Source organism: Panthera onca, chromosome A2 (assembly GCF_046562875.1).
Source record: "Panthera onca isolate mPanOnc1 chromosome A2, mPanOnc1 haplotype 2, whole genome shotgun sequence".
Taxonomy (NCBI): Eukaryota; Metazoa; Chordata; class Mammalia; order Carnivora; family Felidae; genus Panthera; species Panthera onca.
The window spans coordinates 167,526,829-167,554,364 of NC_138340.1; the positions used below are offsets into that span (position 1 = coordinate 167,526,829).

The following is a 27,536-nucleotide window of genomic DNA, read 5'->3' on the forward strand; positions in this document are numbered from 1 at the left end:
AAACCTCCACTTTAAGCCACCGACAGAGTGCTCGCTTTGGCCGCACATATACTAAGCAACCGACAGATAGCTGTTTTCTAAAGACCTTTATGCCAGGCCCTGGAAATCAAACAAGTGACCCCGGTCCTCTTCTTCGGATAAAACCATAAACACCAGGCACGGGCCACCATGGAGGCTCGACCACCAGGAGGAAGGCGCCTGGAGAGGGTGCCAGGGAATCCTGACTGAGAGGAGGAAGGTCCGTGTCAGAACACAGAGGTCGTGTGTGGCTGGGGCTAGCTGCGTGGAAAGGCGTGCCCAGGAGAAAGGGCCGAGGGGAGGGTGAGTAGCAAGATGGGGTGCCGGTTTGGGGGATGGCAGGGCAAGAAGCAGCCCCAGAACCATAGAGCGAAGCCACCTGCCTGCGACCTGCTGGTCTCCGGGGACACTGTCCTCTGCTTCTGCCATCCTCACAAGCTGTCACCTTCACAGCCCTCCCGGCACAGCAAGGACTTCAGGGAAACTAAACAGTGGAATGTGATCCCCCCATTTTCCCCAAAAAATGTGTGTGTGTGTGTGTGTGTGTGTGTGTGTGTGTCTGTGTGTGCGCGTAAGAAAGAGTTCTGTGCTGAACAAGGAGACAACCAAATTTGGGTTTAGAAAGAGGAAGAGTTTTCTATACTGGTTACTTCTAAATAATTGCTCTGTTATTCTTCCTAGGATTTTTATTTATTTATTTTTTAACTGCTGTGTTACGTTGAATTCTTCCAGAAGCAAACCTTGAGTCAAGGATTTTAATGCTCCCAGGAGTACCAGCTCTCCGCCCGTGGTTCTCCTCCCTGCCCCTGGCCGGACCAGAGAAAGACACTTGTTCCAGGAGATCTTCGGCAGGTGCCGTGCGGGGGACACAGGGGCACCGACAAGAACCTCTTCTTACATTTCTAACTTTTTGATATTTTCTGAAATTTGTACATTGAACTTCTTGTAAGAAAAACTGTATCCACTCAGAAAACAGCAAAATATACATGCCCGTTACGTTGCCAGAGTTTCTGAATGGAGAAGACCATGTTTAAATTTAGCCTGTGATCTGAGCGATATTAAAGGGTTGGTCACCTTAGCCAGTGATGACACTAAGTAGAATTTTATGCTAATTGAACATTTTTACTTCAAAATCCAAAGTGTAGGGGCGCCTGGGTGGCTCAGTTAAGCATCAGACTTCGGCTCAGGTCACGATCTCACGGTTCGTGAGTTCGAGCCCCGTGTCGGGCTCTGGGCTGCCAGCTCGGAGCCTGGAGCCTGCTTTGGATTCTGTGTCTCCCTCTCTCTCTCTCTCTGTTCCTCCCCGGCTCACGCTCTGTCTCTCTCTCTCAAAAAGAAGTAAATGTTTCAAAAAAAAAAAATTCAACTTGTATTCGTTTGCTCTGGCGTAAGCAAGATGCAGCGTGAACAAGATCAAGCAGCCGTGTGGGAAGCTGAGAGTTTCACCAGGACACGTGGAGACAGACGTCCTGGGTCATACTGCGGGCTGGAAGCATGGCAAACGGCAAACAGCGCGTCGGGATCCTGGGGCTCGTGCGGGAACGCTGAACGGAAACAAACACGGGTGTGGTGGCCCCCGCAGGGACTCGAGAATGATGATAAACAGCAAACCAAAGACGGCAGTGAGAAACCCTACACAACTAGCGAACTCGGCGTAGCTTCTGCGGAGAGGGGAAAGCGCCCACGGAAGCCGTGAGTGCTCTAATCCCAGAGCGTGCAGGTGCCACATGCTGCAGACCGGGAAGCATCTCCTGACCCAGGAGAACCCTGAACCCGGGGAGAGCCTCAGAAAGAACACGCTTTGCTAATGAAAACCAATGACGCCTCCGAAATACAGCCACAAGCAGAGGTGGCTTCACGTTACTCAAACGCAAGAGCTGACCTCCAGGGCCCGCCCCCGGGAACGGAGGTTTGATAAGGACTTTGGTAATCAGGAATGTGATTGATAACCAGGACGAAAGCCACGGCGTTAATAATAAAGGGATCGATGACACAGACAAATATATCTACAGATCATTGCCTCAACTTGAAGCCGGCAAAGGCCCAGATGTATCACTGCTTTCAAATTTATTTATAGATCAGTGTCTTAATGTGATAAACAGTTGGCTTGTAAACTAAAAATACTGAAAACCGCAACATAGAACCGTGGCTTTTGTTCCTTTTCTTTGCTGCACGAGAGATGTCAGCGCAGGTCCGTGACTCGGGACAGCTCCTTCGTCATCTGATGAGTGGTGTCAGATGGCCGCTTACCCTGCGGCTAACCGCTAACGAAAGCGACACTCAAGGCCCTGTGGACACCCCGCAGCTCAGAGCCACGGTGCACCGGAAGCCTCTCCCGTGGAGGTGCCCTCTTCCACATCCAATCTGACCCGGCTGCTGCAGCCCGGTGCTGTCTGAGCTCTGTCAAGAGGAAAGCTGGACCCGTGGCTCTTGGCTCGGCCGTTCCATCGCGAATTAATATAGCAGAAGGAAAAGACTGAGGACGCTGGCTCTCAAAGTTCCTTTTTGCCCCCATGTGATTGCACTTGGGCGTCCCAGGGAGCCCACTCGGTCGTGCATTTTGCCCAGCAAGTGAGTGAGTGCCTGCTGCCGGCCAGGACTACAAGTAGGTCCTGGAGGTAGAAACATGGCTGCAGAAAGTTGAAGAAGACAGAATCTGAGCTCTCCCCTCCAGTCTGGGAGACAGGGGTGAGCACAGAAGAGGGTAAGGGGTGGAGTAGGAGTGGTAAAGGGAGGCAGGAAGCTGTCTCTGGGCAAAGCCGGGGGTGATCAAGCAGAAAGGGGCACTCCAGCCAGAGGGTAGACAGAGAGGCTCAAGACGGAGCATCCTGCCAAACCTGGGACATGTGGGGAAGAGAGGCCGGGGGGGCTGGGATCAGGGAGACCCAAATGGGCTGAAAGGCCAGGCTTTGAACTTGGTTCTTCAGGGAGCCATGAAAAGATCTTACACAGGGGAACGGCAAAGGGAGATTTAGGTCTAGAGCGAACGCTCTGGCAGCCGGTGGACTGGAGAGAGTCAGAGGGAGGAGACGCTGGGGCCTGTGCAGCACAGCGGCTTCAAGGATGGGGAGAAGGCTCTGGGTCTGGCCCGACGTTCTCCATCAGGGGCTACGGCATGGATGCTGGGGGAGAAGTCTGGGCTGCCGTTTAGTAGCAGGAGGCAGAAGAAGGGAGGTGCATTTGACCTTGACCTTGCAGCCGAGGGCCTCTCTGCATGCTGACCTTTCACCTACCAGATGGCAAAGAGGAAACCCCAGAGGCGTCGGTGAAGGGGGGGGGGGGCACAGGTGCTCACACTCTCGGCTGCAGCACAGTCTGGCCCAGCTTTGGGGTTGCAAATTTGGCACTGTGAATTTTTAAATTTTTTTACATATTTATTTATTTTTGGCATACAGAGAGAGACAGAGCATGAGCAGGGGAGGGGCAGAGAGAGGGAGACACAGAATCCGAAGCAGGCTCCAGGCTCTGAGCCGTCAGCACAGAGCCCGACGCGGGGCTTGAACTCATGAACTGCGAGATCATGATCTGAGCCACCCAGGTGACCCATTTATCTGTGAATTTTTAAAACACGTGTGTATACTTTCTCTAAGCAATTTCTAGGATGACAATCTATGGAACATGTGCACAGTCCTGCAGACACACACACACACACACACACACACAATGTTCACTACAGCATTTTTAATAGTGCAAAAAATGTGTCCTTAACAGGAAGCAATCAAATATTCCTCATTAGCAGATTGGTTACAAAAATTATGCCCATCGAGCCACTGGAAAGAGTGGAGGATCCAGAATCGATACTCGGATGTTACCATGCCAAGAATCACCCTGGAGGCTGCTGAATGCAGATTCTGACTCAGTGGGTCTGGGAAGGGCTGTGGATGTTACTACATTCCTAACCCTCCAGTGATGCTGCCAGGCTCCAGGTCACCGATGTGGAGAGAAGCCTCAGCTGAATCATCTATTGCGGAACAATAGATCCCATTTTTTTTTTTTTAATTTTTTTTTTCCAATGTTTTTTATTTATTTTTTTGGGGACAGAGAGAGACAGAGCATGAACGGGGGAGGGGCAGAGAGAGAGGGAGACACAGAATCGGAAACAGGCTCCAGGCTCCGAGCCATCAGCCCAGAGCCTGACACGGGGCTCGAACTCACGGACCGCGAGATCGTGACCTGGCTGAAGTCGGACGCTTAACCGACTGTGCCACCCAGGCGCCCCAATAGATCCCATTTTGGTAAAAAAAAACAAAAACAAAAAAACATCATCATCATCATCATCATCATCATCATCATCATAATGCAAGTTGGTATATAAACTGAATATCCAGAAGGAAATGTATTTCTGGAAAGTAAAGCATAGGGTGGACCCCCCCACCTTCTACATCACATGTATAACTATAATGATTCCTTTTTTTACGGTGAGTGTGAATTATTTTGCATCAGAGAAAAAAGGAATCCATAAATCGATGCACTGAAACAAAAAAGTTTGTAAGCCTAAGTGTTATGGACAGAATGTTTTCGTTCCCCCAAATCCTTGTGTTCAAGTCCTCACCCCCAGTGTGATGGTGTCCGGAGATGGGGCCTTGGGGAGGTGACCAGATCAGAAGGGTGGAGCCCCGTGGTGGGCTGAGTGCTTTTACAGAGGGGACCCCAGAGAGCTCTCTCACCTTCCCACCAAGTGAGGACACAGCGAGAAGAGGCCATCCGTGAAACAGGTTGGGGGGTGTGGGGGCGTGTCACAAGACACCAAATGTGCCGGCACCCTGACCTTGGACTTGCAGCCCCCAGAACTCTGAGAAATAAATCTCTGCTGTTTAAGCACCCCACCCCCACTCCCACCCCTGTCTGTGGTGTTCTGTTATACTCGCACTAAGACACAGAGCTAAAGGCTATGCTTTAAATTGTATATCATGTTCCTCGTGATAGATCATTCATGCTATTATTTTTAAAAAGCTGTCAGGCAAAGCCCCAACCCGCAATTTTTTTCCAGGCTGGGGGACAAGTGTCTGAGGCAACAGGCTTCTGTCTGCCCTTCAAGGCGACCAGCCTGGGTCAGTCCTGCCAGCAGTGGGGTGAGTCTCTCACAGTGCAAATCTGTCTGGGTCACACCCGAACAGTCTTGCCCACCCCTCCACCGGAAGCATTTCCCTGGTTTCCTTGTGCGCCCAGAATTAAAGTGAAATGCGGCGCAAGTTGCCACACCTTGCCCGCCTGGCCCCTGCCCACGTGGCCGGCTTGTAGTTTGCACACGCACCCCCACGTGCACACACCCGCACTCTGGTTCTGCTACTGGCCGGGTGCCCTCTGTTGCCCCAGCCCCTGTGTCATGAATGGACTGTTTTACATCCGCGTCGCTTGTCTTGGCAACGAGATGGTAAAGGCGCTTTTCTCCCACCCCCGGCTGCTTTCACGAGGCAAACAACTCCCTCTCCACCAACTGCCCAAACGCCTGGCCAGTGGGGCGATGGCGGTTTGCGGGTTTGGAGACACCGAGCTCCTCCAAGTGAGAAGTCGTCGGAATAAGTGCGGAAGGCCTCCCTCGCTTTAGGATTTTAGGGTTGAAAACTACCCCCAAGATTTGCCTACATCCATCCCTCACGGAGTCTTAGAAGCCGTGGCCTCGGAGCAAAGCCGCCTCCACCAACAGGAAGGCAGAGCCAGCCAGGTGGCCTGGATGCTGCCAGCCCAGGGCTCAGAGTGATCCGTGAATGCCAGCCGATTAGGGAGGTCGCTGACATTTACTGAGCACTTACGATGTGCCACACCCCTGCTAAAGACTCTGCATGAGTGAATGAATTTAATTCATCCGGTTTCTGTCAAAACGGATTAGAAACAATTAGCAGCAGAGAAATGCCTGAACGAGAGAGATGCGTGGACCCCAGGGCATAACAGCAGAAGCGAGAGCCCTGCAGAGACAGGAGGGGAGGACAGGTGGAGACAAGCTTTCTCTCATCTCCCTCTCACGGCCTCGCACACGGCCAGGGCCCGGGAGGGGAGGCGCCCTGGAAGGCAGAGCTAGGCCGGCACCCCAGCACCTGCTCCAAAGCCCCGGAGCCCCAGGACCAGGGGGACTGCCCCCGGGGGGCCCGTCCTCCCCCGATGCTTCTCTCCCGGCACTTAGTGATGTGGACAGGCGGACAGCGCCTGGATCTCTCCACACTGGAACTAGTTCGTCAGACACGGCCCCGACCTTCAGCTTCCGAACTACTCATTCCCAGAGCGTTCGTAGTCCCGGCAAACAAGCCCTCGCCGCAGCCCCAAATACAGATGAGAAAGGGGACAACTAGCAGCATGGGTCACAGGGTGAGGGTGTGACGGACCAAGAGCCTAGAGCCGCCCGGCAGGGCCACTGAGGGAGAACAAGAGAGGAACAGCATACATTCTGCTACAAAACCAAAGAAAGCAGGTGTTTGCTTAAACCTCATTATTTTTATAATAGCCCCATGGGATAGGCATGATCATCATCCCATTCTGCAGATAGAGAAACTGAGACTCACTCAGAGAAGCTGAGCTCAGTGAGGCTGAGCAAGGTCACGTAGCTAGGAAGCGTGAGGTCAGGATCTGAACCCAAGCCCCGGAGCCCCGGCTGTTGAACACTCTGAGTTTTGAACTTTTATTTGCTTGTCCCTGGTCCTTCCTGAAGTTTTTTTCTCTTCACCTTTAAGCCATGAGTACTGTTCTTCCCCTCTACTGCACTGTTCCCTACTATAAACCACCTAGTAACAAAGTACCACAAACTGGGCAGCTGAAAACAACAGAAACAGATAGGCTCATTCCTAAAGCTGGAAGTCGGAAATGGTGGTGTGGGTGGGGTTACTTCCTTCTGGGCTCCCAGAGAGAATCTGTTCCAGACCTCTCCCAGCTGCTGGCGGTGGCCGGCCAGGAGGAGCTCATGGCCCTCTCCCTGTGTGTGAGCCCAGAACCAGCTGGGAAATCCGGGAAGACCTCCTCTTACCTTTCCTTCGGCTGAAGTATGACTACCAATCAGTGCTATATTAGTTTCAGGCGTAACCTCCTCTTGATCACAGCTGCAAAGACCCTATTTCCAAATAAGCTCACCTTCCCAGTCTCTGGTAGACACGAATACTTTCATCCCAGGACACCGCTATTGAGAGAGAAATAATGGAACATCGCCCCATGAAATACCAGGCAACCCTAATAAATACGGAGGTGAGCCATTCCACTGTAGTGGAGGGATGGGAGTCCTGAGCTTGAGTGAAATAAGCGAGTGTCAGAATCATAAGCTTGGATACGTTTCCCCTGTAAAATGCCCACCGGAAACGACATTAACATTTTCCCTACGGATCTATGAAAGGCAAGCACGTCTGAAGAGTCGCGCCATCCAGACAACCACACTTAACTCCTGTGACATAGGCCGTAGGGTTTCATTCATTAAATGAGAATGTACTTGCGTGCTCAGCACACAGATTTTCCAGCATTTGCCGAGCAAGCGACGTTCCCTGCGCTGCCGCCCTCCCGCCAGCAGGGGACACCGCCCCGTCCGGCTCAGTGCCTGCTCTGCCCGGAAGTCCCGCCCCGGCCGGAAGTTGGAGTAGGAGCATCCAGGAAAATGGCGGCGTCCGCAAGTGCGGGCGTGACGGGCCGGCGTGGGCGAAGGGGGCGCGGGCAGCACGGACGCGGGGGGCGCCGCCGGCCGGGGGGCGGCACGGAGGGGGCCCTGAAGCGGCTGAAGCTAGCGGTGGAGGAGTTCGTGCAGGCGACCTCCGAGGGTGAGACCCCCGGCGGCCCGGCCGGGTCCCGGGCGGAGGGGCGCTTGCGCCGGGGCGGGAGGAAAAGCCGCAGGGAGCTGAGGAAGGAGAAGCGGCACCTGAAGAAGGCGCGCCGGCTGCAGAGGACTGCGGGCCCGGCGCAGGGCCCGGGCCCAGGCGGCGGCGGAGCCGGGGGAACGAGCGGCCTTCGGGCGGAGGGGGCGGAGGGGGAGGGCGGCCGGCGGTCCCCTCGTCGGGTCCCGGCGCCCCCGGACGAGCCGCGACCTCCCCCGGCCAAGGGCGCCCGGGCTCGCCCCGAGACCAGGGGTCTTCCCGGGAGCACCAGACCCGCCACAGCCGCCGCCGCCCGGAAACGGGCCCTTCTGGCAGCCAACGAGGAGGAGGACCGGGAGATCCGGAAGCTGGAGCGGTGCCTCGGCTTGAACAAGCGCAGAAGGAAGGGCGACGGTGGCTCCGTGCCGCTTAGCTTTGCTCGCGATGGGCTCGACTACATCCTGGGAGCCCTGGGGTCTGGAAGAACTGGCGGCTCGTACGAAGGCAGTAGTGAGGAGGAGGAGGAGGATGTCGGACAGACTGTCCCCGAAAGTGACTTAGAGAGCGACACCGAGGACGAAAGGGAGGAGGAGGGGGAGGAGGAGGAGGAGGAAGAAGAAGAAAAGAACAAGGTGGAAGCGGGAGCGCACAGTGAGCAGGACGACGTGGAAGACATTAAGCCAAAAAAAGCGGCAGAGGGGAGAGCGAAGTGGAAAAGGGACAAAAAGAGAGTCCGTTTTGCAGAAGAAACGAGTGAAAATTCCTCTGAGGACGCGGGCACAGACGCAACAGATCAGGTATCGTGTGGACAACCTAAATTCTCCGGAATTTTCCCCGAAATAACGCGTGGTGGCCAGAGTGGGACAGAAGTGACATATTGATCTATTGGTAGTTGCTGAGCCAAGTGTGGGTAAATCGGATTATTATGTCTATTATGTTTTTTAATTTCCATAATGAAGAGTTTAAGGGAGAAAACTTTTCTGGAGACTTTTTATATCAGAAGCTTAATGGCCATTCCCACTGGTCGTCCTAAGATGATATCTTCAGCTTACTGCCTCAGTCTCTGAACCTGACTTTGAGTTCCCTCCCCCTGTGCTCTGTTCCCAGTGGGCCTCCGACGTTTTGGCGGGGCGGGGTGGGGGGGGGGGGATGTCTCTAGCATCCCTGACTCACCTCTGCCCTCCCTAGTCCTTTTCCTGTCCCGCTGCTTCCAGAGTGAATCTTTAAAACATAAAGCTGATCTACAGCACCCCCTTCCACAAAGTCCTATGTTGAAGATCAAGTTCGGAACCCAGCACCCGGCAGTTGCCTTGGGGGAGGGGGGCACCTCCGCGTGCACCTTGAAGGCAAGCATACGAGTGGAGTGCCTGCACTCTTCCCACGTGTCGCTGTCACAGCGTTCTGTGCCTAACCGAATGCATTTCTCCCTCCTGCCTGCAGGGCCTGTCTTCATCTTCCCAACGTGTCTGTCTGTCCACGCAGACTTCCCTGGGCGTCTTTCCCCATCTTAAGTGTAGGAGCTAACACTCTCTCTCGTGTCTGTCCCCGGAACCTTAGCACCTGGCGCTCTGTGAGCAGTCTTTAACTGCTGTCGTTTCCTCTGTCAGGACTTGGTTTTTGGACTGTCCCTAACTGTTCTTTCACAGCCTGTTGAGGTATAATTGACACACTGTGAACCGACGGGTGTCTCAAGAGTAACAGTTTCTGTGTACATAAATGTGTTTTCTCCAACTAAGTTTGAGCTCCCTGACTGCAGGAATCATGCCTTACAAATGTTTGTCCCCTAAAGCCCTCACGTAGGTACCCAGAGAGTGTTGGTCAATGGTGATGATCTGTAACCTTCCCAGTTGAGAATCTAGGAAATAGTGAGCAATGGATTGATTTTGATTTGGTCTTGTACACTTAGACAGTAGTTTTGAACAAGTTTGAAGTTCTTTTCTTTTTGAAGTTCCTTTAGAACAGTCTCCCTCCAAAACCGGTGGTGCATTTAATTTCGGTGTTTGTATCCTGCTGTGCGGACCATAAATTAAGCCCAAGCAGGTGTATGTAGACTGTGGAGCTCTGGCGGGCAGATGCCGGAGGGTCACGGCCGGTTCTGAAGAGTCACAGGGAAAAACAAGGGGACGAGATGTGCCGACACTTAACGTCAGTGGCGACACCACCAGGCTGGGGAGTGGGGGGCTCAGGGCTCCCCACGGCATGCAGTACGTTACTGATGGTGATTAAGCAGCAGTGGTCAGTGGGTCAGCCCCTGCCGCTCCGTGGGACTGTAATATGTAAACGTGAGCATAGAAGACGGAAAGGTGGAACTTGTTCGATGTAAAGTTTTTGTCATTTACTTCTGTCTTTTCAAGCAGAGTGTTTGCGAAAATGATGGGAAGTACGTCCCACCTCACGTGAGGCCTGCTGAGGAGACAGTGAGTGGTCAGAAAAAGGAGGGACTGGAAAGACTGAAGAGACACGTCCAAGGTCTCATCAACAGGTAACCTGGCAACACTGGCACCCTGTGACATGAAAAGAGATCGTCTGTGTTCTGAGGATGTAGGAACTTTCCCAGCAACAACCCGTAAGCTGATCGACCACAACAGCCCCTCTCGGTTCCTGTCTTAGTGCAGCCAGATCTGTGCCTTGGAAAGCAGGATGTCCGCCTTTTCTGTTTGGTACTTTGAACCCTTCAGACTCTGAAAGCCACATGGTGGTTCTGAGAAGTCCCAGGACCGGGCCTGGCAGGACTGGGCCTCCCCCTGCCCCGGCACTCCTGGTCCGGAATGCGGGCTTCAGTCCCCTTGCTCGTTACTCGTGGCGGAGAGTGTGTGTGTTCTCTGCCGGGTCTCACACAGGGAGCTCCAGGTCCTGCCCACAGTGAAGGCGGGACCCTCCCGGCACCCCGCAGCTCTCGTGCTAGCCTTTGTGGTCACACCCAGTCCTCCCTCTGCACTCACTGCTTTGTTTTATTTTGTTTTTAAGTTTCTTAGTTTATTTTGAGAGAGAGGGAAAGATTGAGCAGGGGAGGGGCAGAGAGAGAGGGAGACACAGAATCCCAAGCAGGCTCCATGCTGTCATGAGATCGTGACCTGACCCGAACTCAAGGGTTGGACACTTAACAGACTAAGCCACCCAGGAGCCCTCATTGCTTTGTTTTTAATGAAAAAAAACAAAACACGGTTTCCATGGTAATTCTGGAATTCCACCATACGTGCCATTTTAACGCTCGGGGGGCAGCACAGGAATGGTGCATGATCTTCATGTACCTGTCCAGCCCTCCCCTCTGCCCAGGACACAGAGCAGCCTTTCCTCAGTGTAGGAGCGGAAATCGTTACGCTGGTCTCTGGCCCAAGGTGGAAACGGACTTCTTCCCAACAGTGCGTCCCCACGTGCTAAGTAAGGACAGCTCCCTGCCTGTGCCCGGGACGCTGGATCAGGGCAGCAGTGAAGCTCCCTCAGCATAGTGTCCGGGGTCTTCGAGTCCCTTGTATGCTTCCTGCAGGCAGGAAGACAGTGGTTAGGTCATTGCGGGCTCCCAGAGGATCGTGTGCCGTGTACGGATACACGCGTTACCGGGGCCACCCAAAAGCTGTTTGTGGGTCACACGGGCACGTGGATAGGGTGTGGAGTGGTACTGATGACTCTAATTTGTTTAAATGGACCTAGAAAGTAATTCCTGACGAGAAGCGTCATTGCCGCTCTGCCTTCACAACTGCCTGCAGGTTGAGCGAGCCGAGCGTGGCCTCCATAAGCGGGCAGCTGGAGGAACTGTACATGGCCCACAGCAGGAAGGACATGAACGACACTCTGACGGCCGTCCTCCTGAGCGCCTGTGCCCCGGGCGCGGCCATGCCAGGCAGGCTGGTGATGGAGCACGTGCTCCTGCTCAGCGTCCTTCACCACACGGTCGGCGTGGAGGTAGGGTCCCTCTCCCTGCGTGATGGCCGTGTCCGCAGGCGGCTCCGGAAGGCAGGTGCTGCTTTGTCGCCACTGCGTCGTCCGAACCGCGTTCCCAAATACTTGGTTTCGTGTCGGGTCCGTTCTGATGGCCCCCGTCGCCGTTAGTTTGCTCGGGCCTGGCGTCTCGGACTTGCCTCCATCGTGCTCCCCGCTCTAACAGAGACTTGCCCCAGAAGCTCGGAGCACGGCGGTCCGTGTGGTCTATCTGCTCAGGTGTTCGTACTGGGCGCGAGGCCACCAGACTGGGAGTGACGGCGGGTTTGATGACGTGAGGAGACACGGGACGGGGCCAGGCTCGGAGCCCCCGGGGCCACCTGCGGGCAGCCCGCAGGCGCGTCCTTGCCCCTGGCCCTCTGCCTTAGCCTCAGGGAGGCCGTGCGGTGACCGCTCCCGTTCTGAGAAGTCCTCTTGGGTCACCCCCTATGGTAAAGCCACAACCTTCCCAGGCAGCATTCCGTTTCCCACCTACTTAGAGAATCACCTACCAGAAGTAATCGTTTGTGTTGTAAGGGCCGTCCTCACATAAGACGCCGTGAGTCCCTTCTCTTCACGGTGAAGTGTGCTGGACTCCCTGGACGCCACTCCCGAGTGCCCTGTGTGTGCCGCGACGCGGTGCCCCCGGGGCTTTTCTAGTGTGCCCCAGGCCTCCCGGGGTCACACCGGTGCCCTTCGTAACCGGAAGGATTTAACGCAGACGGTAAGTGGAGTTGCGGTAACAGCCGTAGACCCCGAGCAGCCACAGCATGTAGGACCCCCTGGGTCGGACGACATGAGGCGATGGGTCCCACGTGTCATTGAGACCCCCACGCACGGTATGGAGGACACCTGGAATGGCTCGTCCCCGGGGAGTCGTCACGAGGCTTAGTGGACAGTGTCCGCTTCTGCCAGAGGTTGACCAGCTGTCCGGACTGGGGCCGTTAGCTTTTCTTTCAGTTCTTGAGAAGGACCTCCTCGCAGGAATTCGTGGGAGAAGAGTCTGTCACAGACCCCCTGCTGCCAGTTACTGAAAATAAAAGTCAGGCCTGTGCAGATTTGCTTTAAAATCTCCAAATCAGGAGCGCCTGGGTGGCTCAGTCGGTTGAGCATCCGAAGTCGTGATCTTATGGTTCATGAGTTCGAGCCTCACATCGGGCTCTGTGTGGACAGCTCGGAGCCTGGAGCCTGCTTCGGAATCTATGTCTCCCTCTCTCTCTGGCCCTCCCCTGCTCTTGCTCTCTCAAAAATAAATAAACATTAAAAAAATTTTTTTTACATCTCTAAGTCAGAATTAAGGCATATTCTTAAGTAACTTTAGTCACATGAATGTTACTCATTATAGTAAAGTTATATTTTATTCTGAAGATACTAACTGGAATCTAAAATTTTGACAAACGTTGGTATTATTCTGTTCGTGTGATTGAAGACATACTTAAATATGTTTTATGCCTGAGTTTTTCTTGATGTCTGCAGAATTCTATTTTCTGTCTTGGGTTATATTTGAACGTGATGTAGCATTCACCACGGGGTGCCCTTCGGGGTCACCGTCACCGTCCCAGGCTGTCCTCCCTCGGCTGCTGTGTGGACACACCTCCCCACGGGCTCTGTGTCCCTGCTTCTCTTGCCCCCTCCAGCCTTAGCTGGAGCCGAGCTCAAGCTGCATTAGAGTCTGTAACTTAGTAGCTGTATATTTTCTGTGTTAATTTAAAAAGCACTAGACGTTTAAGTTCGTTGCAAGAGGAAGGATCCCTGGGAAGAGCTTGCCAACATTGATTTTTGCATGTTTGCAGTGATATTTTTTCTGCCTTGTCCAGGTCGGTGCTCACTTTTTGGAGGCCGTGGTGAGGAGGTTTGACACCATCTACAAGAACGGAGGCGAAGACAGAGAGTGTGAGAACCTGTTCACTGTCATCGCCCACTTGTATAACTTCCACGTGGTGCAGTCTCTCCTTGTCTTTGACATTTTGAAAAAACTTATTGGAACTTTCACAGAAAAAGATATTGAACTGATCCTGTTAATGCTGAAAAACGTGGGCTTTTCATTGAGAAAAGATGATGCTTTGTCGCTTAAGGAACTAATCCTGGAGGCCCAGGCCAAAGCCAGCGAGGCAGGTGGCAAGTTCCGGGACCAGACGAGGGTACGAGTGCGTCACCTGGCCTGCTTCCTAAGTGCCTAACTGCTCACACTGACCAGAGTTTAAAATCAAGTATTTTGGGTAAAATTGCTTTTAATTTCTTCGCAATCCCCGTTGTCTTCTGCCCCGTCGGGTTTTGTGGTTTATCTTCAGTAGGTGAATGGACTTTTTTCCTGGTAAGAACTCAGGTATTTTGTGAATTTCAGAATCGGCTTATTTAACATTTACCCACTGAGAAAACGTTTCCTGAGGAAGGCCATGTGGCTGGGGCTCAGGTGTCAGCCCTTGTGGACTTGGGTAGAGAGAAGGGATCGAGGGGAGCATTCCTGAGGGCGGGGCAGGAGGAAAGGGCTGAGGCTGGCCTCGGGAGGCTTGTAAACCTTTCAGGGACTTGGGATTTTATCCTAGAGGCACCTGAAGGGTTCCGAGTGTGCTAATGCCGCTTTCACTACCCCGTAGAAAAGGGGGAGGTGGGGCGCCTGGGGGGCTCAGTCGGTTGAGCGTCCGACTTCGGCTGAGGTCACAATCTGCTGGTCTGTGAGCTTGAGCCCCGTGTCGGGCTCTGTGCTGACACCTCAGCCTGGCGTCTGCTTCAGATTCTGTGTCTTCCTCTCTCTCTGCCCCTCCCCTGCTTGTGCTCGGTCTCTCAAAAATAACAAAATGTAAAGAAAAGGGGGAGGTGGTCAGGGCAGGGAGACACCACTGCAGGGTCCGGTGGGGAGCGGCAGCACGGTCACAGCAGATGTGGGTTTAGGGGTTAGAAGTGGGTTGGAGGGGGAAGGCGAGTGTGAAGGAAAGGAAGGGCCGGGGTCACCGCCAGTGGACAGCAGGACAGTAGGAGAGGAGACAGGCGCAGGAGGGAAGGCTGGCCCACTTTGGGAGTCCTGAATGAAAGTGCTGGGTCAGCTACGAAGAGGTGCTGGCATCTGCTGGGCAGCAGACAGAGCCTGATGGTTTCAGACGACCAGCATCCAGCGGGGCTGTTGGGGGAGGAGCGTGAGGAATCTCATCGGCCGGGTCCCAGTGTCCCCAGGAAGCGCTTGTCCCTGGGTTGAACGCTCAGAGGTCAAGTTTAAGACAAAAGTCGCTGCAGGCGGGAAGTAGGCTCTGGGGCCTGGGGCTGGCGGGGGATGGGGAGTGCTCATATGGGTTTGGAGCTTCTTTCTGGGGGTGATAAATATGTCCTGAAATTGATCAGGATAGCTGCACTCCCCTGAATGTGCTCATACGGTTTTATGGGGATGAGTTTTATGGTGTGTGAGTTACTCTCTCAATCAAAAGGTAGTATCGGGGGAAATCTCAGAGAAAGTTACGTGAGAAACTTTTTTACTCTTGCAACTTTTCTCTAATTATGACATTTCCGATTTAAAAGTTAGAAAAAGAAAAAGACCAGGAATGGGGAAGACGTTAAAATGTAATGGAGAGAGAATAGCTAAGACTGTGGGGTTGGGAGGTGCAGGGGGCAGGTCAGAGGCGGTGGGGGTGGAGGAGAGAACGTGAGACCTTAGGGGGGTGGTCGGGTCCCAGAGGACATCGGGTATTAAAACACATAGTCCTGGGACGCCTGGGTGGCTCAGTCGGTTAAGCGTCTGACTTTGCCTTGGGTCATGATCTCACGGTTGGTGGGTTCGAGCCCCATGTTGGGCTCTGTGCTAACAGCTCAGAGCCTGGAGCCTGCCTTAGATTCTGTGTCTCCTTCTCTCTCTTCTCCTCCCCCCCGCCGTTTTGCGCGCGCTCTCTTTCTCTCTCCTTCAAAAATAAACATTTAAAAAAAAAAAAGGAAAACAACAAGAAAAAAACTTGTAGTCCTGAGCAGGAGGGTCAGGTTAGTGGAGACCGTCTACCCGAGGACCAGGCTGGTTCACCGTCCGCGGTGTGCACGGCTGGGTTAGTACTTTCCATCTCGGGTTTGCACTGTACGAAACGACGCTATTGTTTTCGTTTTTTTCCTTAAAGGTTCGGTTTATGCTGGAGACCATGCTGGCGCTGAAGAACAATGACCTGCGCAAGATCCCCGGCTACGATCCTGAGCCTGTGGAGAAGCTGAGGAAATTACAACGAGCTCTGGTGAGGCCCTTTGACTTCTTGCTTGTTCAGAGCTCCTGTGCCTGCCTGAACTCCTCGTGGAACCTGGGCGGTAGTTGGGGCTGTTTAGGTGCCACATCCGGTTAGTAAGAGTTCAGGATCCTGGAAGGAAGCTTCGTGTTTCTGTGGTGAGACCCTCTGAGTGGTCTGTGTGCCGAGGCGTCCCTGTGACTTCAGCGTCCCAGACACTTAGCCTGTGGTGCTCGACTCGGCTGCGCGATAGAATTCTCCGATCGCTTTGAAAGAGGGCTCGGGCCACGGTCCCACCCAGACCAGTGAGGTCACACCATGGGGGTGGGAGTTGGCTGTTGAAGCTCCCTAAGTTTTCCAGACGTGGGGCCACAGCTGAGACCCACTGACCTCCCCCCCCCAGCCAGGGGGTGCTTCGGCCCCAACTCTGGGCAGGTCCAGAATCACTGACTTGCAGACCCTAGGCACAGAGCGGTTCTCACCGCCAGCTCCGTGCAGCTGTCCTTGGGACCTGAGTGCGAGCGTCTTCCTGGCGTGATAACTCTCCAAACAGGGCAGTGTGAGAGTTCACGTCTCACTTTGGCATCATTCCAGACTGGTCAACTATCCTATTGGTCGGTGACCCATCACAATATTCACGAACCAGGGGCACCTGGTGGCTTAGTCAGTTGAACGTCTGACTTCGGTTCAGGTCACGATCTCACGGTCCCTGAGTTTGAGCCCCATGTCAGGCTCACTGCTGACAGCTCAGAGCCTGGAGCCCGTTTCAGAATCTGTGTCTCCCTCTCTCTCTGCCTGTCTCTCCCCCCCCCCCGCCAAGAATAAACAAACATTAAAAAAAAAAGAGAGAGAATTGGGCGCCTGGGTGGCTCAGTCGGTTAACTGTCTGACTTCGGCTCAGGTCATGATCTCGCGGTCTGTGAGTTCGAGCCCCGCGTCGGGCTCTGTGCTGACAGCTCGGAGCCTGGAGCCTGCTTTGGATCCTGTGTCTCCCTTTCTCTCTGTCCCTCCCCCGCTCACACTATCTCTATCAGAAATAGACAAACATAAAAAAAACAATACAAATCAGAAATCCCCTTATCAACAACAGGAAAAGCCAAGGGTGATGGAAGTACAGACTGTGAACCAGCTGAAGTGTTTCACCTTCTCTTCACTCAGGTGCGCGGCACCGGCTCAGGCACGGAAACCCAGCTCCGCGTCTCCTGGGACGGCGTCCTGAACGCAGAGCAGACCGGGCGCTGGTGGATTGTGGGGTCCGCGTGGAGCGGGGCCCCTATGATTGACAACAGCCAGCAGAAGGTCACAGAGAAGCGGCCCACGGGGACGGTACGAGACCCCTGGGTTCGTTCAGAAACCTTACAGAAACTGTTACCGTTTGCTGATAGAATTTAACTCCGTTTCTGTTGTTTCTCAAGTCCCTGAATACGTTACGTTAAGGACTCAAAAGTTGAATGAGGGAAGCACAAAGGCCGAACGTTCACGTTGCAGATACCAGACTTGAGATGCAGGCAGGGGTTTCCCGGGAGAGGTGGCTACCGGTCCGTTAAGCTTGCATTTCAGAGGGTCGGAAATCTCCATTTTCTTTGTATTTTATCATTAACTAAAGTTCACGTGTTACTCAGATTTCCTTCACTTTCCCCTAACACCCTTTTTTGTCCCAGGATCCCATGTCCTCCTTCATTGTCCTGGCTCTTCTGGCTGCGGCCACTTCTGTCTAATTTATGTCGTTATTGTCTAGACTGACAGATGGGGGTGCTCTGAGAAGTCCCCCAAATCAGGCAGTTTTTCTCCTCCTGTGGCCCTCTATGTCTCCTGCTGCCGTTCTCTCTTTGTGGGGCTCACCCAGGGATAAAGATTTGGCACTCACACATACATACTTACGTATAACTCACAGTTAATCCTCTGTAAAGTCACAAAGATGTACATGTTATCTTTTAGAAACTTAGTAAAGACAGTGAATGAAATTCGCTTTTGCTTAAAACATGTGTGGTCTGTGTCTCAATTACCCCTCTTTCAGGTGAGCGGGAAGATACTGGAACTCGCCAGGAAGCAGAGAATGAACACCGATGTCAGGAGAAACATATTCTGCACAATAATGACAAGTGAAGATTTTTTGGACGCGTTTGAAAAGCTTCTGAAGTGAGTGTGTGTGTGGACACTTGGACGTACGGTTTGCTGAGATGCTGTGGAAGGAAGCCGCACACTTGAGGTCTACGTCACGGGGTTGAGGGGTCAGAACAGATGCGCTCGGGGCAGCCGGGCCGTCCCGTTCCTCCCCTGCCTGGCTCCAGGGGTCGCTGGCCGCCAGTGGTTCCAGAGTGGAACATGTCCGATATATTTTGATTAAAAGTGTCGGGTGACTGATTATTCTCAGTGACTGTTGGTTGTCGTAAATCGCTTAGAATCTTCCTATCGAGGTTGTCTTTCTGATTTTTTTCTAAATTAAAAACATCCTGGTGTAGTTTCTATAATTGGTTGTGGTAAGACTCTTCAAGTGTCTGTGAACCCTTACAAAACCCTTCTCAGGAGACGTGATAGGAGTTAACTTTCCTTTATTTGCTTCACACGGAATGGAACTCCCGGGTGCAAGGACAGGCCTGTCCGTGGCACCTGTCCTGTGACTCGCGCCTCCTCTCCTCAGCTCTCCTTTACCCAAACTGCCCGGCAGGCTGCGCTCCTCTCCGCTTTCTTACTCATCACCGTGTCTGTTCGCAGGCTTGGGCTCAAGGACCAACAGGAGAGGGAGATCGTTCACGTTCTCATGGATTGCTGCCTTCAGGAGAAAAGCTACAACCCCTTCTATGCGTTCCTGGCCGGCAAGTTCTGTGAACACGAGAGAAGGTTCCAGGTAACTCCGTCAGCAGGCCGCCCGTAACCTCTGCTCCGCTCTGTCTTCCTGGACCTGGACCTTCTGTGTGGCTCAGCCCAGTGGGCACAAGTGCCCTGAGTCAGGGCCCAGCTGGGGCCACAGGGTATGCAGGGAACCGGTCCCACGGCCAGGCCCCTCTGGGGCAGAGCCAGGGGACATGGCTGAGGCAGAGTGATGGGGAAACGATTGCCGTGCTGCCTTTTCCTGCCGCAGATGAGGGCCTCTGGCGGCCCACGTCTCTGGGGAGGGCCTCCTGGATGCTGCACTGCACTGGCCTTTTTTCCTCCTTCTAACGTTTCTGCCGATTTGAGGGAAAACGCTGTGCAAACCATGTGTGGGACAGGAGGGCGTGTCACTCCTGGCTTGTCCCGACTCACCTTGTAAGATACTGCAGACACATGAGTGGTAGAGTGCCTTCGAGTCCATTCTAGCGACTTATACTAACAGTTTCTTGCATTTGACTTTGTTCTTTTTTTTTTTTTTTCACTCAATCAGATGACTTTCCAGTTCAGCATATGGGATAAATTCCGGGACCTAGAAAACTTGCCAGCCACTAATGTCTCTAATTTGGTTCACCTGGTAGCCCACTTGTTGAAGACAAAGTCACTTCCACTTTCCATTTTAAAGGTTTGTATCACGTGCGGAATTGCTGAAAGCAGTGAAAGTAATAACAATTGCTTTTGTTTGGTACCTCAAGAAAATGTGTCTCCTTAGATTCTGACTTAGCTGAAACATGTTTAGTTTCATTTATTTTGAGAGTACATGTGTGCAAGCTGGGGAGGGGCAGAGAGAGAGGGAGAGAGAGAGATGGAGAATCCCAAGCAGGCTCCACGCCGTCAGCACAGAGCCCAATGCAGGGCCCAGTCCCACAACCGTGAGATCATGACCTGAGCCAAAATCAAGAGTCGGGTGCTTAACCAGCTGAGCCACCGAGGCGCCCCAGTTTGTTCCGTTTTTTTTTTAATGTTTATTCTGGGGAGAGAGAGCATGAGCAGGGGAGGGCCAGAAAGAGAGGGAGAGAATCCCAAGCAGGTTCCACACCAGCAGCACGGAGCCAGATGCGGAGCTCAGAGTCACAAACTGTGAGATCAAGACCTGAGCTAAAATCAGGAGTTGGACGTTCACCCGACTCAGTCCCCGCCCCCGGCAGCCCTGAGAAGTGTGTTTATAACACCATAGCGCTGTGAGGAGTAGCCGGAGTCGCTCGCGGTGTGAGTGCGCTCGGTAGAGGAAGGCACTGTTACGGTTTTGCTCATCTCAGAGAATCTTGTCTGGAGTTTGGGTTCCCACACAGGCCCTAAAGATACAGCCGCACTGGCTGCTGTCGAGTCAGGAGGAGGACGGGGCGGCAGGGAGCTGGCGGGCTGCCGTGCGGGGCTTCCGCTTCTTCTCCCTTTGCGACGGACAGACGGCGTCTCTTAAAGCGGAGGGCGCCCCAGCCCTGCCCTGCTTCCGGGTCACGTCCGAGCCAGTGACGTGCAGGTCCCCGATGTCTAGAGTGGACAGGGGAACCGAGAGAGGACGTGGAGTTTGAGGTGGCTCCCGGGCCTGGGCATCCTAGAAACGTGGACAGTGAGGGAGCCTGAGGGCCAGAGAGGGTGTTCGTGGCCTGGACTCGTGCCTCCTGCTCCCTGACCCGCAGACAGACGGCCGCTGCGGTTTCCTGGTTGTGCTTACGTGTCCATACACCAGGGCACCGAGGCAGGTCGACTGTGTCTCTTTCGGGTGTGGAATTAGGTTTAGGCCACCGTACTGAAAACCAGGCACGGAGCCTTCTACCATATTCCGAAAATGGGAATACTGTGAAGTGTGGCGAGGACGTGCCTTCTCGTTGCTGGATAGACCTTGCTTTCGGTTTGCTCGAGTTTTGAGCTCAGAATGGAATAGGGTACGATGTTTCCCTGGATTCAGTGGAACCTAGAGATGTCCTTGAAGCTTGTCCCGGGGTCCTCCCCTAGCCCCGTTCGCTGGGACCTCTCCGGTTCTCAGGTGTGCTGTTGAACTCTCACTGGGCCTGTGTATCTGCGGGTGTCACGTAATGTCATCTCACGTACCGAGTCCTGCACGTGAACAGTACTGTCCTGTCCCCGTGCTGAGTATCCTTTTACAGTTCTTTGTGGTTAAGTCAGCATGAGTTTGAAACTCACGTTTCATACACGTTTATACCTGTAATTCTGTTCTCTGATTTCCTTCTGCGCAGTTTTCTGTCGTGTAAGTGTAGCGAAAGTTATGTCTATTTCTCAGGGAGTATGTATACGTATATGTGAGCGATTCTCCCCAGACCTAAACTTTGTATGTATGGTTTTAATTTGGGTGTGGTTTCTTTAAGGCAGGGAGATAAGTATGCTTCAGTTCTCGAATTCCTGATTCATAACTTTTGCGCCCATATAAACCCCCAGCGGCATGTTGCACTCGACAAGGGCGTGCAGGCTCCTGCCCTCAGTACGTAACAGGCCCGCGACCCCACCCTTGCTAACAGCTCTTCGTCTTATAAAACTGGAAGTAGGTTACTTACAGGCGGCAGGTAATTTTTTACTCTAATTATGTTTGGACGTCATTGAAAGAAATGGACTAAATGCAGTTTTTTCTCTCTGTCCTGACTCCTGTTAGGTAGTTGAATTCAGCGAATTGGATAAACCCAGAGTCCACTTTTTACGAAAAGTGTTATATATGCTGTTAATGGAAACTGAAGTTGAAGACCTGGCTTCAATTTTTGCAAGGTGTGTGCCAGCTTGTTCTGTTCCAACACACTGCGTAATAAATTATTTTCCGTTTTAGCCTTCAGCTCACATCTTACACGTTAGATTTGGGGAACACGATACCTGCCAGAGGCAAACTAATAACCTCTGACATGTAGAATAGGTTGTTAAGCTCTTACCTGAGAGTTCTGTTCTTTAAAAGCAGTTGGGTTGTGTCTCCCGACGGGAGATCCCGGAGCTGTGGTCTGGGAGCGGCCAGCTCATCGCTGACACACGTTTCTCCGACTCCTTTCCAGAGTGGCTGACAGCCCGAAGCTGGGCACGTTGAGAGAAGGTCTGAAACTCTTCATCAGTCACTTCCTGGTGAAGAGCGTGCAGACGCACGCAAGTGCGGAGGAAGCCAGCGTGCTGAGAGAGAGGGCCGACCTCTCCACAAAGAGTTTGCAAGGCCAGGCTTCCCTGAGGATGTAGCCTGCCAGAGGACGGCGAGTGAGTGGTCATTTGTCTGAAATGTCCCTTTTAAACCCAAAAGGCTCGTTACTCCACTGACCGTGTGTAAAAAGCCTGGTGGAGATATGCCACGGTCTGTCGTATTTAGTATACTGCATTTTAGCTAATTTTTTAACTTAAGGTTATATTGTACTTACGTTTTCACCCATTTTCATGTATCTGTATATACAGTGGAGTTGGGAGAAGACGGAGGGAAGAACAGACAGACCCCGGACTTGTTCTCCGAGCGGCGAGACTGGGTCGGGTATGGGTGTGCAGGCACGGGGGTGATGGTCTCTTTTAATAGACAAAGTAGGCCACTAGGGGGTGCAGTTACAAAGAAGTTGATGCGTGTTTTTATCTTCTTTACACATTGGTTAAAAGTTCGAAAACCATCAGTTAAGTGTGGTACCTGATATCTGTATCAAGTGTTGGGAATGCAGATGTTTTGGAAAAGCAGCAGGTGACGTAAGCCTTGCAAATATCTGCATGAGATGATGTGTGTGGAGCTTCCCGCCAGCACTTGCCTAAAATTGTGACGTGGTGAAGGACGCTCTTCCTGTTTGTGTCTGTCACTTCTACTCATCAACTCCAGATGGCAAAGCACTTTGCTAAACAGCCTTGACGTCACCAGATAGTGGACACCTAAGGGGTGTGGCTTTCGAGCCTGGTTCTAGGAGGGACGCTGTGTGATGAGTGAACATTTCTGCAGAAAAGACACCCCCGCTCACACGGCAAACTCCAGCCAATCCTCTGAAGAAGTGAGTGTCCTCGGAGGGCAAGTGTCTGTCGTTTCTCCAGCTCCTAGGATCTGCTCCACTGTCTCAAATGCTGCAAACTTGACTTACACGTCACCTTCAGTTGTTGAAAAGTCACCAAAACGTGTGTATAGACTAGTGTTTTATGTGCCATAAACCCACGTACCCCAGCAGTGCGCTGTCCTTCAGCGTGGTCCCCGTGGGAGGCTAAACCGGCCGAGCGAGGCCACTCCTGTACAAACCCCCCTTTTGTCACAGACTTTCACACAGCGTCTCCACGTGACCCGACAGCGGTTCGTGTCTGGAAGTCACCGCGCGAAGTCCCACGTGTCTCTGTGTGTCTCCGTGCGCGTGCCTAAACTAACGGTTTCAGTTTTGAGATGAGCAGGGAACACGGGAGACTTGGTGCTCTGGCCTCTCTCGTGCTTGTCAGCCCCACAGTCAGCAGCCGCCCCGCAGCCCCGTGTCTCGCAGCCGGTTCTGAACCTGCAGGACAAAGAAGCCTGTGTTAGGAGCGCGCTGAGAGCCTCCACTCTACCGAGGGGCTTTTTCACAGAACGTCTGCTGGGCGGTGGCCAGGCTGGACAAGGTCTGTTCCGCTCACGCCACCTGTCTGCGCACAGCGACCCGCGTCCAGAGGTCTTGCTCCGAAGAGAAATGTGTCCGTCGAACTAAACTGTGTGCTTAACGCACGGTCGATCTGCGTTCGGTGCCCGCTCCTGCCTCCCCGAGGAGCCCGTAACTGACCTGAGGCCATTCTCCGTGGGGGCAGCTGCCAAGATTGAGAGAAGCTTCTCTGCAACAGAACGGTCCCCCCTCATCCATGACACGCGCCCCAGACCTCGGAGGTGTGGATGAGCCCAAGCTGATGTTGCGTAAAGATGAACTTGTGCAGGTTGAATCCCACTTTTATATTGTCTTTTATTGTTAAAACAGTAAGAATGTCTCTTTTCCATGGAATATATTTATGACTTAATCCCCGATGTCTGAGTTGTTGAATTTGTACTATGGCAGATTATCCATAAATCTGTCCTTTTTAAGTATAAACGCCTTTTTTAACAAAATATGGGTTGTCACGTGTCAGTATGCTTTAAGTAAATGATTTTATCTTGACCAAAAGCTGTGAATTCAAATTTGCTTTAAATGTATAGGTCTTTTAAATGTAGTACAACAATCTGCCTTTGAAAAGAATGCAGCCAGTGCTGGGTGTCTGAATTCTTGGACTTCTGGTGATGCAGTTTGAGAACTGCTATTGTATTGATGGAATTTATGAAAAGAAGCTGTCTTTAGGGAGTTTTGTCTCTTTTTTTTTTTTTTTCTTTGTAAACGATCTCTACATCCAGCCTGAGGCTTGAACTCACAACCCCGCAATCAAGGGTTGGTTGCCTGTTCCACCCACGGAGTCGGCCAGGCGCCTGCACAGGATTTCATCTTCAAAGTAGAGACATAAGGAACAAACTTTTTAACGTATTAAAATGTGTAAATAAAAATATTTTTTGTATTTAGACTGCTTGTGAAGGTTTACTTTGAAAGAAGAGGTCTGTTGGTATACTAAGGTCTGCACCTTATCTTTCCATTTTTACGAAATCTACTTAGCATATGGTTTAGACTCCGCCTGAAAAAAACATGTGTCTCCCTCCCTCTGAGCCCAAAGACCGAGATAAGGCAAATGAGGCAAGATGTTAACCATTAGTGGATCTGGGTGAAGTTTATACAGACCAACTATTACATTCTTGCAACTGCTCCGTAAGGTTTAAATTGTTTTAAAACAGAATTTTGATACGGCGTTCATAATGCAGATCTCATCCTTCAAAGTTCTAAAATACCCTGGTGTTTTTTTTTCACAAAATTAAGCTAACAAATCACCTTTGCCTCCTTTGTAAACTGATTAGGCCTTACTGGGTAAAACAGTGATGGCGTGTGTGTGGGTTCCCTCGGTCTTGGCGCCTGGGTTAGGAGGAGCCCGGGGGGGCTGGCGGGGAGGCCCGGTTCACTCGCTGATCACGGTGAGCCGTGCTCGGAGCCTGCACGTGGGCCGGGTGGCAGTGGGCACAGTCCAGAGAGTTGAGCACCCTTCCCACCCTGCCACACGGGAGCGGGCGGTTCGTGCTTCCTCTGCGTGGCTGGCCGGGTAGCGAGGCCCAGGGTCCTTTCCCGAACCGCTTGAGAGAAAGCTGCATCGTCACGTCCTGTTTCGCTAAGCGACTCTGTATTTCCTGTGAGCGCCTTCCAGTTGCCAGAGTCGGAGTGAACATCGACGGGAGGCTAGGACGGCCGTCTGCGTGGGCCTTTCTGCTGTTCCCCGATGACCCAAGCTACACTCTCGTTCCCTTCTCCGCGCGTCCCGTCAGGAGAACGTGACATCAGTCTGTCCTACCGATGACAGCTGGGGCTGATGGAGGCCATGTCGGCTGGGGTCCACACCGGCCAGCTGACCGGTCTGTGAGCAGGGCGGGGGAACCGTGCTAACCTAGCGTTGCATCCACAGTCACCCCACCGCCTGGGTGAGGCAGCAGTCACGTGGTGTCTGGGGTTCTCTGGGTCACGTTCACGAGCAGCTGGGCCGGTTCCGGGTCAAGCGAGAGGAGCTTCCCGCCACGTGCCCTGCCGGCCCTCCGGGGCTCCCGCCGGCGTCCGGTCCGCTCGCGGCACACCTCTCGCTGGAAATAGCAAGAGTGGCTTCTCTTTCCTGCACCGAAGGCTGAGATGCTGGGCGTCACAGGATACCTGCCTGACCCTCAAGCTCTCCGCGGGGCCTCTGCAGTCCTTTCCTTGGCCTTGTCCCTCGTCCGGCTGCCCCGTCCCTGGACCCAGAGCACGCCTCTTGTCATCGAGTCCCGTGAGCACAAATAGCATCCCTATCGCAGGGTCCTAGCGACGGGATGGCTGTGGTGTGCTTCAGGCGCGACCTGGTGTGGGACCCAGCAGCAGGGGGGGTTCCTCTCGGATCTCACCCCCTCCGTGGCCCGCCTCCCGCTCGGTGTTGTGTGCGTGGATGTGTTTGTTCGTGTGGCTGTGCTGTCTCTGACCTGCGTCTGCTCAAAGCCCCTTCTGAGGAGGTCCTGAGGGACACCGGAATTGTCGATTCCGTGAAGCACTTCCGGGGGGGCCTGCCCGGGGCCCCCCTTCGGGCTGTAGTCTGAGTGCCGGACCTTGAAGTGTGACCCAATGGCCCGATAGCGGAAGTGCTCTGGACCTGTGGGGGGGGGGGGGGGCAGCCAGCGATGCCCAGAGGGACAGGGATCCAGCGCTTTCTACAGGGAGCAGCTGAGAAGGGCACTCTGGGGACACTCGGGGCCGCCAGGCACGGGTCCCTGAGCCCAGATCCCTGCTGTGGCCTGGCCAAGGACACGGCAGCAGTGCCACAGGTGTGCTTGGGGCCTGATCCTGAGTCCCTGTGTCCACACTGAGGAGGTGGGGGTTCGGTCACTGATAGCAAACTATGGAAGGATTATTGGCAAGATTGAGTCGCTGAAGCTGGTTTCAAAGGCCTTGACGAATCAGGGCTCTGGACGGGCAGGGGGGTGTACTGGTCACAGCCCAGGGGGCCGGTTCCTGTGACCTGCCCAGCCGGGCGTGCCGCACCAGGGTCAGGGCAGCAGCAGCGGGGGCCCTTCTACAGACACTTGCGAGAGAGGGGGGTTTGACCTTTGGGGCCCTGGATCCCACAGAGGTCAGGGTCAGGGGCTCAGACACGCCACCTGGAGGCGGGAGCCGTGGCAGGGAGTCTGGTGACCCGAGCACGGAATTCTGGCGCTCTGAGCAGAGACCACAGGCAGCCAAGAGCCCCCTGAGACCCTCCTGACACATCCCCGAGCATGAAGGGTTGAGGACGCGCGAACAGGTGCATGTGTAGTGCTCGTGTGCATCGTGACAGACAGGGACACCAGAGGTCGGGGGGACTTGGGTTTTCCCAGAAAAGTCATCCAGGCGCAGAGATCTTTGCTTTCCTTTTTCCCACCGGTGAGGTTTTGTATCCTGTGCCACACTGAGGACGCTGGCGGGAGGGGGCTGGCCACTGTGAGGTCGAGGTCACAAGAAGGTGACATTTATCTTGAGCACAGCAGGATAAATGATGAAAAGTTATGTTTGCGCGATAAGATGATGAAAGGGAAATCGGGCCCAGTGTCCAGTGCTCCAAGGGTGCAGAGGTGGAGTCAGGAGCAGGGAGGGCTGAGCGGGCTCGGGAAACAATGCCGTGTGTGTGCCCATGGGCCACCGGGGCCGAGCGGTTTTGACCTTGAGTGTGTCCAAACAAGGATGTATGGGCCACTGACCTTCGAGGCTTATCAAGGCAACGCTTTCCCACCCCTTCCCCCGAAGCTTGCCCCCCCCCCCCGCCCCACGTGCTCTCTTTCTCCCACGCGCCCTCTGCTCCCGCAGGGCCCTCCCCAGCCTGCAGCCCAGCCAGGTAGCCACCTGCACCTGCGCTCGAGAGCGCCCCTCGTGGGCAGCAGGAGGTACAAAACCAGGCCAGGGCTTGGCATTTTCTTCTCTCTAGAAAGTCATTTGTAGCGGACCACTCCCCTCGTTCTGCTTTGTCACAAGTGTTTCCAAAAAAGAGGGCAAATTCTTCCACTTGTGTGTTGGGTTTGCCAGTTAACGTTTGCCGTCTTTGCCCTTTCTCTTCTTTATATATACGTCCACGTGCGTTTATACTCACCCCGTGTTGTGCTGGCGTCATTTGAAAACACACACATCAGGGCACCCAACACCTAAAGCATCAGCCTGTACCTCCACCAGCGGCCGCGGTGCCGTGAGCGCCCCGAGCGCAGGGACGCTACCGCAGCTCCAGACTCCCCAACACTCCAGCCAGTGTTCGAGCCTCC

General features: G+C 53.6%; 1 protein-coding gene across 4 annotated transcripts; it reads left to right on the top strand.

Moving 5' to 3' along the window:
- The first annotated feature begins 7,550 nt into the window (after positions 1-7,550).
- On the top strand, positions 7,551-24,212 carry NOM1 (nucleolar protein with MIF4G domain 1). 4 transcript variants are annotated; one of them, XM_078436980.2, is made up of 12 exons: positions 7,551-8,578; positions 10,136-10,263; positions 11,489-11,684; positions 13,517-13,840; positions 15,794-15,904; positions 17,051-17,218; positions 17,910-18,031; positions 18,608-18,740; positions 19,257-19,388; positions 21,372-21,481; positions 21,757-21,949; positions 22,142-24,212. In XM_078436980.2, the coding sequence occupies exons 1-11, from the start codon at positions 7,589-7,591 to the stop codon at positions 21,929-21,931; spliced, it is 2,589 nt and encodes an 862-aa protein (XP_078293106.2). In that variant the 5' UTR covers positions 7,551-7,588; the 3' UTR covers positions 21,932-21,949; positions 22,142-24,212. The 4 variants fall into 4 exon arrangements, with proteins under 4 accessions (XP_078293106.2, XP_078293107.2, XP_078293105.2 ...); XM_078436981.2 differs by having other exon boundaries at positions 22,334-24,212; XM_078436979.2 differs by having other exon boundaries at positions 21,757-24,212.
- Positions 24,213-27,536: the final 3,324 nt, after the last annotated feature.

Coding starts and splice junctions, on each gene's coding strand:
- NOM1 (XM_078436979.2), top strand. CDS start 7,589: ATGGCGGCGTCCGCAAGTGCGGGCGTGACGGGCCGGCGTGGGCGAAGG. Junction 13,841..15,793: donor AGTTCCGGGACCAGACGAGG/GTACGAGTGCGT, acceptor TTTTCCTTAAAG/GTTCGGTTTATGCTGGAGAC. Junction 21,482..21,756: donor CTGGCTTCAATTTTTGCAAG/GTGTGTGCCAGC, acceptor ACTCCTTTCCAG/AGTGGCTGACAGCCCGAAGC.